At 41.8% G+C, this 16,868-nt stretch overlaps 1 protein-coding gene across 1 annotated transcript; it reads right to left on the bottom strand.

The window, feature by feature from the left end:
- Positions 1 to 643: 643 nt before the first annotated feature.
- On the bottom strand, positions 644 to 2,744 carry LOC311132568 (uncharacterized protein; the record flags this gene model as incomplete). Its single annotated transcript, XM_084165827.1, has 6 exons — positions 644 to 784; positions 1,140 to 1,174; positions 1,378 to 1,509; positions 1,708 to 2,058; positions 2,264 to 2,605; positions 2,741 to 2,744. The coding sequence occupies 6 exons, from the start codon at positions 2,742 to 2,744 to the stop codon at positions 644 to 646; spliced, it is 1,005 nt and encodes a 334-aa protein (XP_084021953.1).
- Between the last annotated feature and the right edge of the window lie 14,124 nt (positions 2,745 to 16,868).

Below are 16,868 nucleotides of genomic sequence, written 5' to 3' on the forward strand. Positions count from 1 at the left end.
AATTGCTCCCACAGTTGATTTCTTCAAACCAAGCTGTTTACCTATTGCAGATTCAGTCTTCCCAGCCTGGTGCAGGTCTACAATTTTGTTTCTGTTGTCCTTTGACAGCTCTTTGGTCTTGGCCATAGTGGAGTTTGGAGTGTGACTGTTTGAGGTTGTGGACAGGTGTCTTTTATACTGATAACAAGTTCAAACAGGTGCCATTCATACAGGTAACGAGTGGAGGACAGAGGGGCCTCTTAAAGAAGAAGTTACAGGTCTGTGAGAGCCAGAAATCTTGCTTGTTTGTAGGTGACCAAATACTTATTTTCCACCATAATTTGCAAATAAATTCATTAAAAATCCTACAATGTGATTTTCTGGAAACAAAAATTCTCAATTTGTCTGTCATAGTTGACGTGTACCTATGATGAAAATTACAAGCCTCTCTCATCTTTTTAAGTGGGAGAACTTGCACAATTGGTGGCTGACTAAATACTTTTTTCCCCCACTGTACATCTAACATACAGACAATGTTAAAATTACATTTTTTTGTTGCATTGTAAATTCCATACTAATTTCAATTACTAAAAGCTGTTTCATTAGGCTACAAATAGTTTTTAAAAAATTATTCTTGATGTCTTTGTGACAGTGGTGATATCTTTCACTGCTGCTGCAGGTATCTGACCTCAGAGTACACTGCATCCTCTCTGCTGGTCTTCTCTCTTGCTCTTCTAGAGGAGGAGGAGTTCTTCTTGGGGGTGAAACTCACAGCTGCATAGTTCAACATGTCACTGTCTTGATTCTGAGGGGGGTGGAGCCATGAGGAAATACATTATGACGATATCATGATCTACTATATAATGTTTATATTCTCCTGTGGAAGAAAACACTCCACAAAAGACAGGACTGTTCAGACTGTACACCCACTACAATGACCTGACAGTCAGTGGAACAGTGACAGACAGAAGTTCCATGGAAAAATTAATAACGATCACAAAGATCAGAAGGCTTCATCTAGTAAAGTGACCTATTACTTCCAATAAAGCTTAATAACATATAAAGCACAAACAGCTGAATACTAGCCGTAAGGAAAGGTAAATGGCAGTTTCTTGTAAAAACTGAAAATATACTTTGTTTATAGATGTTGACAAATGTACCTGATTGCCCTGGGACGTTGGGACGTCTGTCCTCCCTTCAAAGAGATTGAAATAGAGGAAGGCCACCTATTATTTTTATGACAATCTCTTTTTAACCTCCTGTAGTTAATTAACAATGCTTATACTTTGGTCATTTAACTGATATTTACAGAAGGTACATCGCATAGAGATGTATGAAACATTAGATACATCAGCTATAACGTTAGATACATTGGATACATTAGATATACAGTAATACCTCTGCTATCTCTGTTCTGAGTCTTGCACAGCGCCCAGACAAGTAGAAGGGTCACTATCCCCAGAACGATGTTGGAGACGACCAAGGCCAGAACAGTAGGACTCAGATCAAATGGAGGATCATGCTCTGGAACTGTGGAAAGGATATCAGGGAATTCATATTGTATTCATGAGCGCTTAGGAAGATCATCAAACAGTAAAATATGGCATCAAAAGCTAATGGTGATATTGTATAGCTTGTTGAGACAAATGTATATGATCATTTGGAGGTAGGCCATTTGCATAAATATACAGTATTGTTGGGGATATTTACAGATTAAATGGGATTTACCTTGAATGTCCAGCTTGGTCCCGTTCCCAAATAGTATCTCCCAACATGAGGCCACAGCACAGTAATAAGTCCCAGCATCAGAGAGGCTGAGGTTCCTCTTGTGGAGGTTGTAGACACAGCTCTGTGTAGGAGACCCAGCCTCAGGGCTTTTCTCACACTGATCATGCCTGTTTCCATGGGTGTAAATGATTCCTGGACGGGATACTCCTGAGCCATGTCTGAACCAATAGACACTGTGTTCTCCTACACAGGTCTCAGTGTGTATTGTACAGTTCAGAGTCACAGAGTCTCCTGGCTGGACTGACTCAGACACAGGCTGCTGGAGCACAGACATGTTTCTGGACCCTGATCCTGACAAGAAGGTTTATAAGTCAGTAAATCTGTTCTCTATGTTGTGTCCCAACTTAACAATGTTGAAATCATACACAGTAATATCTGATGATGCAAATACAGCATCATTAAACCATTGTATCCAAAACGTAATGTGGAAAAGCCCTCAAGATTATAGTTGCAGAACATTAGTTACTATTTCCTTTCATTCAAAATTCAGTTGTACCTTTCACAATAAGAATGGCTCCTTCTTCAAACATCACCTGGTTGGCATACGAGTTCCCACAGTAATATGTGGCTGAATCAGAGAGCTGAATGTCTGAGATCTTTAGGTGATTCATTCCTTCACCGCTTTGCACTGAGAAGCGAATGTTACCCTTAAATTCATTGTAAAATGTTGCATTCTTGTTATACTTGTAAAATACTGATAAGATTTGAAGATTGTCACCCATTGTTTGCTTGTACCACATAAAGTACAGTGCCAGGTTGCCTTTATAGAAGCAGTGCAAAGTCACTGTCTCTCCAACATTGGCTGTAACAAGATTAATTTCCGAGGATTGTGCAGCAGCTAGAATACAGACAGAGACATCATCCATCACTTACAAAAGTCCTTTATATACCCAAAACATACGTCTATTAATTGCATCAATAATGTACCTGAGTGTACATCCCTTAAGCAGAGAAATATAAAAGTTGAACTTACCCATCTCTACAAGAAGTGCCAGTAACAGACTCAGTGTGATCATCTTTGAAGTTGTCCTCTTCACAACCTGTGTCTTGAGTGGAAACAGTCCTCCCATGTAGACAACACTTCAACAATGGGGTTATTGGTGATTGGTCGAACTGGACGCGTCATTTTTGTTAACACCTTCTTCAGCCCATCATGGTCTTCGTAACTGAAAATCACTCATATAATCCATGCAAAATCAACCAATGCTTACTGTATAGGATATTTTCTAGAGGGTGGATGAAGCATACACAATTTGTTGTGTCTAGATGATAATTGATTATTTTTTTAACATTGTATAGTTTTCTTTTTAGGTACAAGCTGAATCAAAGATGTCCAATACTCAGGCATGGCGTAAAGAGAATATATGAATATCCTTCAGTAAAGTGGGTTAAAACTATAATGTTATCTGGTAAGTATGCAGTACATTTTCAAGCATACATTACACATACATGTACCTGTATGCTCTTGGTGTCAAACTCAGTTGTGTGTCTTAGATAGGTTTAGCCCCACCCCATGCAACAGTTACAGACAGTACTCCTGATGACCTATAGGAGGACTGTTATACATTGAACATATTCTGACATGTAGGGTGAACAGGGCTGGAGCTTTACTGTGAGGGTATGTGGGGGAAACACCAACAGAGTGAAAGTCAGTCTTATCCCTGTCATTAATTTACTAACTCAAGTGTTATTTCTGAACCAATAGACACGGTGTTCTCCTACACAGGTCTCAGTGTGTATTGTACAGTTCAGAGTCACAGAGTCTCCTGGCTGGACTGACTCAGACAAAGGCTACTGTGCAACAGACATGGTGTTGGACTCTAAATCTGAAAAGAGTGACAGATTAAGATCATGGTGTGTCAATTGTATTGGCCTGCTAGATTTATTTATTGACAATTTCTTATGGATATTTAGAGTTTCATGGATGCAAAATGAAAATCCCAAATAAAAAACTAAGTTAGTTTACCTTTGACAATCAAAACAGCTCTGTCACGATCGTTACAAGAAGCGGACCAAGGCGCAGCGTGATAGGCGTACATACTTTATTTAGTACACTCACAACACGAACCAAAACAACAAAAACGATACGTGAAGTCCTAGGTTAACACCCAAACAAACCTTACGGAACAAGATCCCACAAACAACAGTGCAAAACAGGCTGCCTAAGTATTGTCCCCAATCAGAGACAACGAGCTACAGCTGCCTCTGATTGGGAACCAACCGGCCAACATAGAAAACACGATCTAGAATCGAAACATAGAAAATATAACATAAAAACTACACACCCTGGCTCAACATTTCAGAGTCCCCAGAGCCAGGGCGTGACAGTACCCCCCCCCCCCCCCCCCCCAAAGGCGCGGACTGCGACCGCGCCATACAAACACAACAGGGTAGGGGCCGGGTGCGCATTACGCCTCGGAGGTGGATCCGGCTCCAGGCACGACCACCACTTTCTCTCCACCTCCCCGTTGCGCCCCTGATCTGGTCTGGCACCGTTGACTGGAGCTGGACCCGACGACAGTGGATCAAACCGTACAGGCTCCGGACTGGAGCCGCTGGCCGGAGCTGGACTGGACACCGGTGGAGCGGATTGCTCTGGCTCCGGAGTGGATCCGCTGACTGGAGTTGGACCGGACCCCGTTGGAGCGGATTGCTCTGGCTCCGGAGTGGAGCACTTGAGTGGAACAGGCACGGGCCGTGCCGGACTGGACACACGCACCACTGGCTTGGTGCGGGGAGCAGGAACGGGCCGGACCGGGCTGACGACGCGCACCACTGGCTTGGTGCGGGGAGCAGGAACGGGCCGGACCGGGCTGACGACGCGCACCACTGGCTTGGTGCGGGGAGTAGGAACGGGCCGGACCGGGCTGACGACGCGCACCACTGGCTTGGTGCGGGGAGCAGGTACGGGCCGGACCGGGCTGACGACGCGCACCACTGGCTTGGTGCGGGGAGCAGGAACAGGCCGGACCGGGCTGGCGACGCGCACCACTGGCTTGGTGCGAGGGGCAGGAACAGGCTGGACCGGGCTGGCGACGCGCACCACTGGCTTGGTGCGAGGGGCAGGAACAGGCCGGACCGGGCTGGCGATGCGCACCACTGGCTTGGTGCGAGGGACAGGAACAGGCCGGACCGGGCTGGTGATGCGCACCACTGGCTTGGTGCTAGGGGCAGGAACGGGCCGGGCCGGACTGGGAACACGCACCACTGGCTTGGTGCGGGGAGCAGGAACGGGCCAGGCTGGACTGGGAACACGCACCACTAGCTTAGTGCAGGGAGCAGGAACGGGCCGGGCCGGACTGGGAACACGCACCACTGGCTTGGTGCGGGGAGCAGGAACAGGCCGGGCCGGACTGGGAATACGCACCACTACCTTAGTGCGGGGAGCAGGAACGGGCCGGGCCGGACTGGGAACACGCACCACTAGCTTAGTGCGGGGAGCAGGAACAGGCCGGACTGGGCTTTAGATGCGCACCACTGGCTTGGTGCGGGCAGCAGGAACAGGCCGGACCGGGCTGGCGACGCGCACCACTGGCTTGGTGCGGGGAGCAGGAACGGGCCGGACCGGGCTGACGACGCGCACCACTGCCTTAGTGCGGGGAGCAGGAACGGGCCGGACCGTACTGGGAACACGCACCACTGGCTTAGTGCGGGGATCAGGAACGGGCCGGACCGGAACGGGCCCTATAAACCTCCGCTCCTTCTGCTGCCTAACCAGCTCCTCTCGCCGTGCCTCTACACTCTCCTTCTCCCTTAACGCATCCTGTAGCTCCTCCCTCTGACCAATTAACTCCTGCTCCCTCTGGACCAATAGCCCCCGTAACCTGGTGGCCTCCTCTCCTAGTCTGCAGCTTCGCCCTGTTGCTGCCTCCTGCCGCCTCGTCGTCCACGCCGTGTGCCCCCCCAAAATGTTTTATTGGGGTTGCCTCTCGCTTGTCCGACGACGGCCCGGTTGGCGCCGTTTCTCCTCTCTACAGCGCGCCTCCACAGTTTCCTCCCACGGACGGCGATCCATTCCGGCCTGGATTTCCTTCCAAGTCCAGGATCCCTTCCCGTCCAGGATCTCCTCCCAAGTCCAGGCTGTCCGCTCCTGGACACGCTGCTTGGTCCTATTTTGGTGGGATCTTCTGTCACGATCGTCATAAGAAGCGGACCAAGGCGCAGCGTGATAGACGATACGTGAAGTCCTAGGTTAACACCAAAACAAACCTTACGGAACAAGATCCCACAAACAACAGTGCAAAACAGGCTGCCTAAGTATGGTCCCCAATCAGAGACAACAAGCTACAGCTGCCTCTGATTGGGAACCAACCGGCCAACATAGAAAACACGATCTAGAATCTAAACATAGAAAATAAAACATAGAAACTACACACCCTGGCTCAACATTTCAGAGTCCCCAGAGCCAGGGCGTGACAAGCTCCTTCTCAAAATTTGACTTTGCCCACTTCAATAGCACCGCAGTAGTATGTAGCTGAGTCCCCTAACTGGGTCTTGGAGATGTTCAGGTTAAAGCTGTCAACTCCTCTCTTCACACTCAGACCTTTAGTCCCAGTGATGTCCTTGGTAAAGTTATATAACTTAACAATTTGTTTGAGAATTAGAAATATCATAAACAGTGACACCATCTTTGAATATATCATCTTGGGTGGAGAAAGTCTACCCATGTGTACAAAACTTCAACAATGGGCTAATGGGTGATTGGTTGAACTGGACCCAATCTTCTTTGTTAATGCCTGATTCAGACGACCATGGTCTTGTGGTCTATTGCACCCTACAGAGTCACACAGTCTACTGGCTGGACTCACTGAGACACAGGATGCTGTAGAATGTAAGTAACTGTCTTGAAGGTTTTACTTGTTTGGTGATTTATGGTTTTCTCACCTCTCTGGAGAACACTGGGTCAAAATAGTAGACTATTAGTTTTCTCACCTCTCTGGAGAACACTGGGTCAAAATAGTAGACTATTAGTTTTCTCCCCTCTCTGGAGAACACTGGGTCAAAATAGTAGACTATTAGTTTTCTCACCTCTCTGGAGAACACTGGGTCAAAATAGTAGACTATTAGTTTTCTCACCTCTCTGGAGAACACTGGGTCAAAATAGTAGTTTTCTCACCTCTCTCGAGAACACTGGGTCAAAATAGTAGACTATTAGTTTTCTACACTTACTTTAGTTAAATTGATTTATCTTGCCTCCATTGCAGAAGACCAGCAAAACCAAGTGTACCTAAAGTATTTGAAAGAAAACTATTATTATTTTGAACAGGTCATTCAGTGGTTACAGTATTCCAGATGACCCATAGGAAGGCTATTATACATTGAACATGTCTTGTCTTGCAGTTAAGAGCATTGGGACAGTAACCGAAAGGTCGCTGGTTCGAATCCCCGAGCCGACTAGGTGAAAAATGAGACTGCATGATTGGACACCCCAGCCTAATATAACCAATTCATGACACACTTTATCCACTCTGCATCACTCTCTGGTTAGTGTGGTTCTCATAGGAGGCAATCTATCAGAAGGAGGATCCTCCTCTATTGGTCTCCTTACAGAGAACCCTGCAGTAGTCCTAGAACACTTGTCTGATTGAGAATGTACTAGTTCTCCCATGACATCATCACAAAATGGCCCCTCCCCCTGAGCCCATAGATATCGAATAGATGGTGCTGTATTACACATTACATGATATGCTTAACCTGGAGAGCTCAAATAGAGTTCATTAGCAGTTCTTTGCAGTTTGAGACTGATTTCAGATAACTATATACATCCGAGAAAGTTTATAAAGAACCGGTTTGCAGTTACTCTAAGCTGTCAGAAGGAACATGAACAACAGTAACAAATGTGAAAACAACAGACTGACGCCAGATAGACATCCTGCTGAAAACCACAGAGACACAGAGAGCACGTAGGAGGGTCCTGTGTGTACAAGGCCAGCAGGCCTGACCAAAGCCTATATATGGCCTCGTACTTAGAGCAGACCGCAAGTACCTGTGAACTTGTTAGCTGTGTGTGGGTGGATGTGAGTGTCATGCTATCAACACATCTAAAAGAAGGTCAAGACATTTCAGAGGAGATATGACCAAGGTTGTGTGCCTTACTTATACAAACACTCTGGAACTTATCGTATCTGAAGATTATGCCTTTGTTAAATGTTTTTCATGACGAAATGGAATGTTGGTTGTTAGTATAATGTAACATATAATAGACAGGAAGTGTATTGTAAACTGGCCAGCAGAGGGAGCCATCTTGTTGCATTGGTTATAAATAGGGGTACACGAAGAAGATAGGTCAGAGCAGACATCAGAATTGGACGACACTACTGCTCTCCGGGTGTCATGTCACCTGTTACTCATGCTGAAGCTTATGATCTGAATAAACCTTATGATCGACGTTCAGTATGAGCAGACTCCTTGATTGACGGTAACACCTACGAATAACATACACTACATAATGGAGGCTCCGCTGAGATATTGATTGCATCGTTATTGGTCCCTTTCCTGGATTCGTGAATTGACTATTGTTCAAGCCGGCTAAAGGTGAGATGATTCACAAACTTTGGACCCTAGTCATTTCGTTGATTGGGGAGAGGGCTTTGACGGTGCACAGTTAAAAGTACTTGGGTCGTTATTGAGGTATGGTGTTGTTGTTGATTCGGAGTCTGATAACAAATATTCTAAATTGGGTTGATGGGTAAATGGGGAATAATAGCATGTTTAGGACAATGGATTGGTAGAGAATAAAGGTTGGAAGACGTCTGCATAATTAGGGCACCGGGGAATCTGGAAAAGCCCTCGAATCGAGGCGATTCATAGGAATGGGCCATAAAATCCTTGCAACGCGTTATGTGGTGTATGGTTAATTCAGGGAATTATTAAGCTGGATGGATTATATGTATGTTATATACTCATCGTATGGTTGACGAACTATAATGCTTGGGGTAACCTCTCTATGATTATCCAGAACTTACGGCAACACAAAGTTAGAAGGAGATATTATTGATAATCATGGAAAATGATTGGGCCACGGTGCGGGGTGTTCATTTGTATAGCTAGTAGGCTACACTTAGCTGGAGGTTGGTGTTAAGGCTGGATTGTTTCAGGCCACGTGGTGCCTCGTTGCTAAGGCTTGATTGTATGGTTCGGGTCACGTGGTACATCGTGGTGAAATGCTAAATGCTAAGGCTTGAGGCTAAAGGCTAATTTTTTGTCATGCTACATCATGGTGGCTGAGGTGGAGGCTAGTGTTAATTGTGTTTTGTGTCACGATGTACCGTAGGCTAAGCTAGCTGCTAAGGTTGAATGCTAATTGTATTGCGTGCTACATGCTAATGGATATCCTTAGAGATTCCATTGCGATGGGTGAAAGTCTCTTAAACTTGTCACTGTCTGTAAGTCAGGTTGTATGTTTTGTGAGCGCTGTTAAATGTTGTTTGACTATAAGGGGGAAATGAAGTTACAGCTGGCTGTTATTCTTTCTGTTTGGGGAGAGAGAAGAGAGAATCTTTCTTCCACGGTGAAAAGTATTTTTGAATGGTTGTGCGCATGCGTTTAATTTTGCGACACTACACTACAGAAAGGGGGAGTTTATGACACGAGATTAGGACACGTTTTGGTTTACGGCACTGAATCTTCGACATGCGGTCGTGCTGAGGCGACGGAACAAAATGGTGGCCAGTACGGTCATGTGATTGTTTCAGGCTTCTTTTCAGGGGTAAGGGCTACCGGAAGAGAGAGGTGAACACGACTTTTAAAAATCGTTAAAGTAACTGTTATGTGAACGTTAAACTATTTGGCGATGTAGTACATTTATAGATCAAATATATGTTGACGGAGTATAATTAATTAAAATAAAACGATTAAGATTAAATGAAATGTTTTGGAGCGATCTATGTAATAAATGATATTTGCGCATGCGTGGGATTCTGCAAAACAACACATGGGGGCTGCAGGGAGACGGAGAAACACACAGACAGAGAGATTTTAGCACGAGTATTCTAGTTTAGAGATTGGTTGAAGATGAAACTTGCTTTGTAGCCTATTGAATTTATAAATTAGATATATGGTAGCGGATTATAATACATTTAATTAAAGAATTAAATAACGGATTAAAATAAAAAATAAAAAGGTTTTTGAGCGATTTATTTAATTCTGAGTTTAGTCTTAGAGTGAATAATGTAGAACAAACGAATATTGAATGGTTGGAGATACTCAGTGACTGCATTAACGACTAAATGTTATGTTGTGTCTTTGTTCTTCTGTCATATGAGAGGAACGCTAAGTGAGAGGAGTGAGGAGATACAGGAAGTGATCACGTCACGTGGCAGAGGATCAAGTCAAAAAGGGTTTGGTACTGATTATGGTTACAAGATCTTTCCCTAACAGGATATGTGATGTTATGACGATTTTGCAAGGGGCTTGGCAAATTCTATTTCAATAAAAGTTCCATTTTGGAGGCTATGTGCATCACTGGGCTGGATTGCAGTTCGATTGGAAATCAGGTACTGACATTATTCTTTAAATTTATGATAATTAGGGGTTATAGAGCAAGGGGTTAAAGGCTTTGTTTAGGGGTATTTTAGTCTGAAGATGACTAACTTGTATTTACTGGCAGTTGATGGGCTGTGGTAATATACTCAACACTAATGGATAAGGTGGTGACATAGGATATAGGAATAAAAATTGGTTTTAATTATTCAGGATTTTTAATTTACTTATTTGGATTTATTTGGAGTTGTTAGGTTATATTAAGAATTACAGGGGGGAAGTCTATATAACTTAAATAGTCTAAAATAGGATAGTTCACAATAAAGGAATATAAAGGGCTTGATATAGGGGGAAATTGATTAAAATAGTCATTTTTTAATCAAAGTAGACTAGTGTTAGGAGAGACTAATGGCAGAAGTTAGTACACCATTCTCACATATGGATTCAGCAGAAAGACATCATCCAGCAGGGTGATTGTGGCATCAGAGATGAAGACGAATATGAGCAGAAACAACGATGAAGATGAATCCAGAAGAAGGAAGGAAAATCGGGATGTCTGGGAACTTAAGGAGAAGAGGATGATGATGATGAGAGGTCATGGGTGGAGGTGACTCTGTGATCAGAAGGAAGTGGCAAGAATTGGAGGAGAAGAAGAATACATGGAGGCAAAGATGCTGAAGAAAAGTAAGAAGATGATGGAAGACGATATTTCAAGGACAGAACTTAGAAGATAACCTTTTGAAGAATACTGATAGAGAATACTGATAGGTCCACAACGAGAAGAACCGGACGAAGAAAACTCTATCAAATACAACTTATAACGGGTGGTGGAGAAGAAGAAAATAAGTGTTGGTTATGAAGAATCAGAGTGAATCAAATCAACAATCACTGTTACAGCTTTAACTGAACAATATCAAAGGCAATTGTACCAACCAAGGGGGGACCAGATGTTCCATATCGACGGTCAGTTTCTGGACAGACACAGAATTGGAGAAGAAGAAACAGAGGAAGATCAACGAGCAAGTGAAGATCACCTGTGCTTCAGGTGAACACTAAATATTCTAGAGTGCCGAGAATATCCGGAATGGGTGCATTGCTGAGAGCCTTGATTAGAGAAGAAGAGAAAATAGCTAACAGTTGAAACAACCGACAATTAGAAGTGATAGTGAATAGGGGAAAACTTATCTGGGTTCAGTCTAAAGAGGTTAAACATATCACTCTGTAAAGTAAACTAATTAGGATAGGGATTTGAGGTAGTAAAACAGTTTAAATACTCTTAGGGAATCAATTGAGCTCTGCTATAGAAGTCAAATAGGAATTAAAAGAGACAATATACCAATGACATTGTGGGAAGAGATGCATGGTGTAAATTGAAGTAGTCAATCAGAGGCACAATAGACGACTGACTGTCTGGGAGACTATTTTAAAAAGTAGGGTTTTTGGGGAATCATTTGCTTAAAAGATAAATATCATAGGAAGGATGATAATGTATTAGATTGCCTGTTAGACAATCTGTCTGGGAAAAAACTTAATAGGGGTGACTGTTATTTTGGGTTACATTCTTACACTAAGAGATTTGAGGTTAGGCTAAAAGGTGTTTAGTCGGTTTTGCCAAGTCTGTGTGTAATGAGTCAGAAGCAGGTGGGGAACTTTCCCAATCACATATTCTAAAATTTGGTGGTAAGAGATTTTGTCAATAAATCAGGGGAAAAGGTTTTAAATGTTATGAGAGAAAAGATTAGATTAAAATAGGTTAGGAGAACTAGGGGTGAAGGAACTCTGAGACAGTAAGCTAAGTTTCAAAGTTAGTAGTAAGACAGAGAGAGAACAGTGAGGAAGGACATTTTAACGTTTAGTGGGAAGATAGGGGAGGAGTTTAGATCGGTTAGGAGCAGATGCATTGAGAAAGTATGTGTTGCTGAATGATAAGAGAAGATTGAGGGTGATTGAGTATCTATATTTACAGTTTCCAGCAGGGAGATCAATGTCATTATAGGTGTATTTTGTGTAATCAAAAGTTTAAAGTTTAGAGGTAGAACTGAAAGGGGGAAAAAGTGACACTAGTGGTGATAGATGGAAGTACAAGCAAAGACCATTTTTTTTTCCTTTGGGGAAAACTAGGAGTAACTAAGGACATTAACACTTCAGTCTATTATAACAACAGGGAGAAGCAATTTAACTCTTTCAACATTGATAGGTATTAAAGTCATAAACATATTGCATTTGATTATAAGGGAACCAATACAGCACCAATTTTAGGGGGAAAAATACTTATTAGGGTTTAAGATGGGGACGTTTCTCTCATATGGAGAGATAATTATGGAGAATAAGTATTGTTATCAGGACCAGGAGTAGAAGGAGGTATAGTTTGGAATAGGGTTAGGAGTGACTGTTCACTTATGTTGCGTAATATTATAGAGAAAGGTTAGGGAGAATATATGTGTACTTATTTAGGGCAAGCATTAGAATTTGTTTCGGTTAGGAATTATTGGTTAACGGGCAATGTAATTCATAAAGTAACGCTTATAATGGAAGATTTGAAGTCTGTGGAAGTTTTCACAGTCATTGAGGGAGTTCAGGAGGAGTAGAACTGAATGGACAGTAGTCACTCCAACAGTGAATAATACACATAGGATATGGGAAATTTTGCACTAGAAGTAATTAGGGTTAATACAGCAGCTAAATCAACTACTTTAATGGTAACTTTGGAAGGGATTAATGATACGATGGTAATAGCAAATGTAGGAAGGATGACAACAACTTTTCTGAAATTGAAGGAGGCAGCAAGAGAGACTCAGGGGTTTAGGTTATTACGAATAGGGTTAAAAAAGGAGAGCCGATATTAATAGAAACAATATAGATTAATCTGAAATGGAGAAGAGAGATTCGTCATGGAAGCTGCAGGATGAGGTCTTTTGATTTTGATGACAGAGGGGGGGGGCATCTGATCAGTGCTGCTCGTTCCTCTGTTGTGGAAATTAGAGATAGATTAACTCATTCTGTGGGGTCAGTGAGGAATCTTGAGGGTTGATGTCTGTTGGGGATGCCAGCCCAAGACGTGTTAGACGGTCGCGCGGCCTCTGACGGGTGTGGGTAAATGTTATGCTTTGTCATGACTGTGGTATCGGCAACAGTCATTGACCGATAAAATAATGTAGTTGTCAGACCAGTAGGGTTTAAGTGTTCTTGGGTGAAGGGATTACCCTATGAGCATTATAAGAGGGAAAGTAAAATCAGGTAATTGCAAACTCTGAAGTATTCAGGTGAAATATTGAGGGCTAAAAGTTGTTTGTTCTAATGAAACATATGAGGTAAGGGGTATGTTTATGGAAAGATCAGATTGGGATGTTAGATGATAACTTTGGATAAGTATGACCTTAAGGGTAGTAATGACAAATAATAGGTTACTTTTTATATATCAGGTAGTAAGAAGAGCAGGACTTTGATGGTTAAAAGATTAGCTTTTGACTGACAATGTGACTATGGGAATTTTAGAGGATAAGGGGAAATTATGATAGAGTATATTCTTACCCTATGGGGATAGGATGTTGTTACAGGTCAACGTTGAAGCTTCCATATGAGGTTTTACCATTATAAGAGGGATAGCATTGGACACAGCTAAATCTAGGGTTAAAAGGGTGACATTACATTTACATTTCAGTCATTTAGCAGACACATGGCGACATGTCATAGTCTTCAAGCCTATCATTGAAGAATAAGTTTAAGGGAGAAGGGGGGACTTCATTCATGGTATGGTGTAACATTTGGGAAGATAATATTGATAAATATTAGTGTATTACTGTGAGTCCAGATAGTTCAGATAATATCACTGGGGTTATGGATGCATTGTAAGGGATGCATTTGAAAGGATTTGGTTGCAATATCAATTAGGCCAGTAGGGGCAGTGATGGGTCAGATTATAGTTTAAGCTTTGATAACACTGTGTGATGTTTGTACTGACTTTTGAGAAAGTTATGAGATTGAGATAGGTTGGAGAAGTGGTGCCTGGAGACAACACTCAGATGCCGGTGTGGACTGTTCCTGATCTGGATAAAGATGGACAAGTGGAACTGAGGGATAAATATCATTTTGGATTATTTGATGATTTTTCAAATTGTTTTTTCAAATTTAGTATGATTTTTAGTGTGATTTATGAATCAATGGGGGGAATGGATAATGTGATTCATGCATCATTTATGTATCATTTTTTAAATTCTTAGGTGAAATGGAGGTTTAATTTGAAAGTGGTTGTTTTGCAAAGGATACTGTTTGGTCGTTTATTTTCTTGTCATTCCAGAAGCATGTGGAGATTGGAATACTCAAACAAAGACAATATGACTGGAGGAGATGAAACAAGGAGGGTGTGGCTGATTCCATCATCAACAAGTCCATTGGAAGAGGACATTACAGGGAGACGAAGTGTAGTGGACTACATTCCAGTGTCTGCAATGAAATATAGACATGTGTAATACATAATTGTGTCATATTCTTAGGTATTGATTTTAGTATAATTATGTTTGAGGTTATTGAATGCAGATGAGGATCGTAGATGCTTTTGTTTGTTTCGATGGGGTTAGGGACAGAATGTTTAAGCAGGGAGAGATTCCCTTTCAGGTCCTATGGGTTGACCAGCCTGAGAGTGGATATTTATGGATAGGATTTTGTTTACATGGGTATTTAATTACATCATAGTTTCAAATGCATTTACATGAGTTATGAGGTTATCTGGAGTACCGACGGTGGTTGCCTGGGGCAGAGGGACGGTGAGAGAATTTTACTGTCTTGATTGATATGGATGGATGGCTGCTGGACAGTTTTTCGCTCTCACACTCCATAGAGATATATTCATAATTCATAGTAATGTATTTACACTCCATAAAGAGTTATTCATAATTCATAGTAATGTGTTCATACTTCATAGAGATTTATTCATAATTCATAGTAATGTGTTCATACTTCATAAACAGTTGTTCATATGTCATAGTAATGTATTTACACTCCATAGAGATTTCTTCATGGGTCATAGTAATGTATTTACACTTCATAAACAGGTATTTCATAGAAAGGTATTTACACTCTAGAGGAGAATGTTTTTGGGTTTAAGGTTAAGAATATTCAATGAGATAAATGGTTAATAGTCATAATCTTATTCTGTTTGTTTTCGAGACGTTTATTTCGTCTCGAAAGGGGGGAATATCGTATCTGAAGATTATGCCTTTGTTAAATGTTTTTCATGACGAAATGGAATGTTGGTTGTTAGTATAATGTAACATATAATAGACAGGAAGTGTATTGTAAACTGGCCAGCAGAGGGAGCCATCTTGTTGCATTGGTTATAAATAGGGGTACACGAAGAAGATAGGTCAGAGCAGACATCAGAATTGGACGACACTACTGCTCTCCGGGTGTCATGTCACCTGTTACTCATGCTGAAGCTTATGATCTGAATAAACCTTATGATCGACGTTCAGTATGAGCAGACTCCTTGATTGACGGTAACACCTACGAATAACATACACTACAAACTCAATGACAAAACTACACACTCAAACACATGAGTCATTGTCTTCATCATACAGATCACTCTATGTCTTGTTTCATTTTGAGTGATTGTTGCTCCTTGTTACTAAGTTACACTTTATTATAACTATGTTGAGGTTAGTAGTAATGATCCAGTGATGATGACTGCCTGGCCTTTTAGGTGGTTGCTACTTAAAGCAACTGGAAATTATTTCTAACATGTTATAGATGTGTAATAAGCATGTAATATCTATATTACCTTGTTATAGATTCTTGAACTATCACAGAAAAGCAAGTTGTCAATGATACTTAATCAAATTAGTGAACGTTTTGACAACTACAAGTTGCTGCCAACTCTACTGTTGAGGCAGTTATGAGGACTTCCATGTCCACTGCTGCTCCCTGTTGAAAGACAAATGGATTGCAGTCCTGCAAGGTGCACTTATACATATTCACATTTTGTCAATAGTTTTAAAAAACTGCTCAGTTACTATGTGAACATTGTCATATTTGAAATCAGTCTCTCAACCATATCAATACTTTTCAAAGTACATTCAGCTGACAAGTTTATTTTTAGTTCAGTCTTTTCTTTTGGAGAGAGAGAGAGTTGTGCTCTTAGTGGCATGGATGTTTGTGGTTTTGATGGTGTGTGAAAAGAGAGTGTGGCGAGGACTGACGGTCATTGCTGGGGTTTAGAGTTGAGTTTACGTGAGTGGAAAATCTATTTAGGGAAGTCAGAACACCAAAGAGAGCTGTGATACAGGATACAGCTAAATGAAGACAGTTTGAAAGGCTAAAACACCAGCAATAGATACATATTTATAGTTATTATGCAACCAACCATCTTTTTACATTGAGAATAGGCTTGATATGGTTGTTGCACACTGAATCTGTTGGTTTAAAGTGTTGTAGAAATGTAAGGACAGAGAAAAATATGAATGAAAACAATACCTCTAAATAAAAGCAGTTGAATGTTTTATTTGTTCAAAATTGAACCACAGTATCAATGTAAAAAGGAGCTTGACAAAATACAAGTAATTGTAACTTACAATAAAAAAGCCACAGTCATACATACAGTGTAGAGAACACAGAATCAATGC

The sequence above is a fragment of the Coregonus lavaretus genome (genome assembly GCF_964263955.1).
Source record: "Coregonus lavaretus genome assembly, chromosome: 7".
NCBI lineage: Eukaryota > Metazoa > Chordata > Actinopteri > Salmoniformes > Salmonidae > Coregonus > Coregonus lavaretus.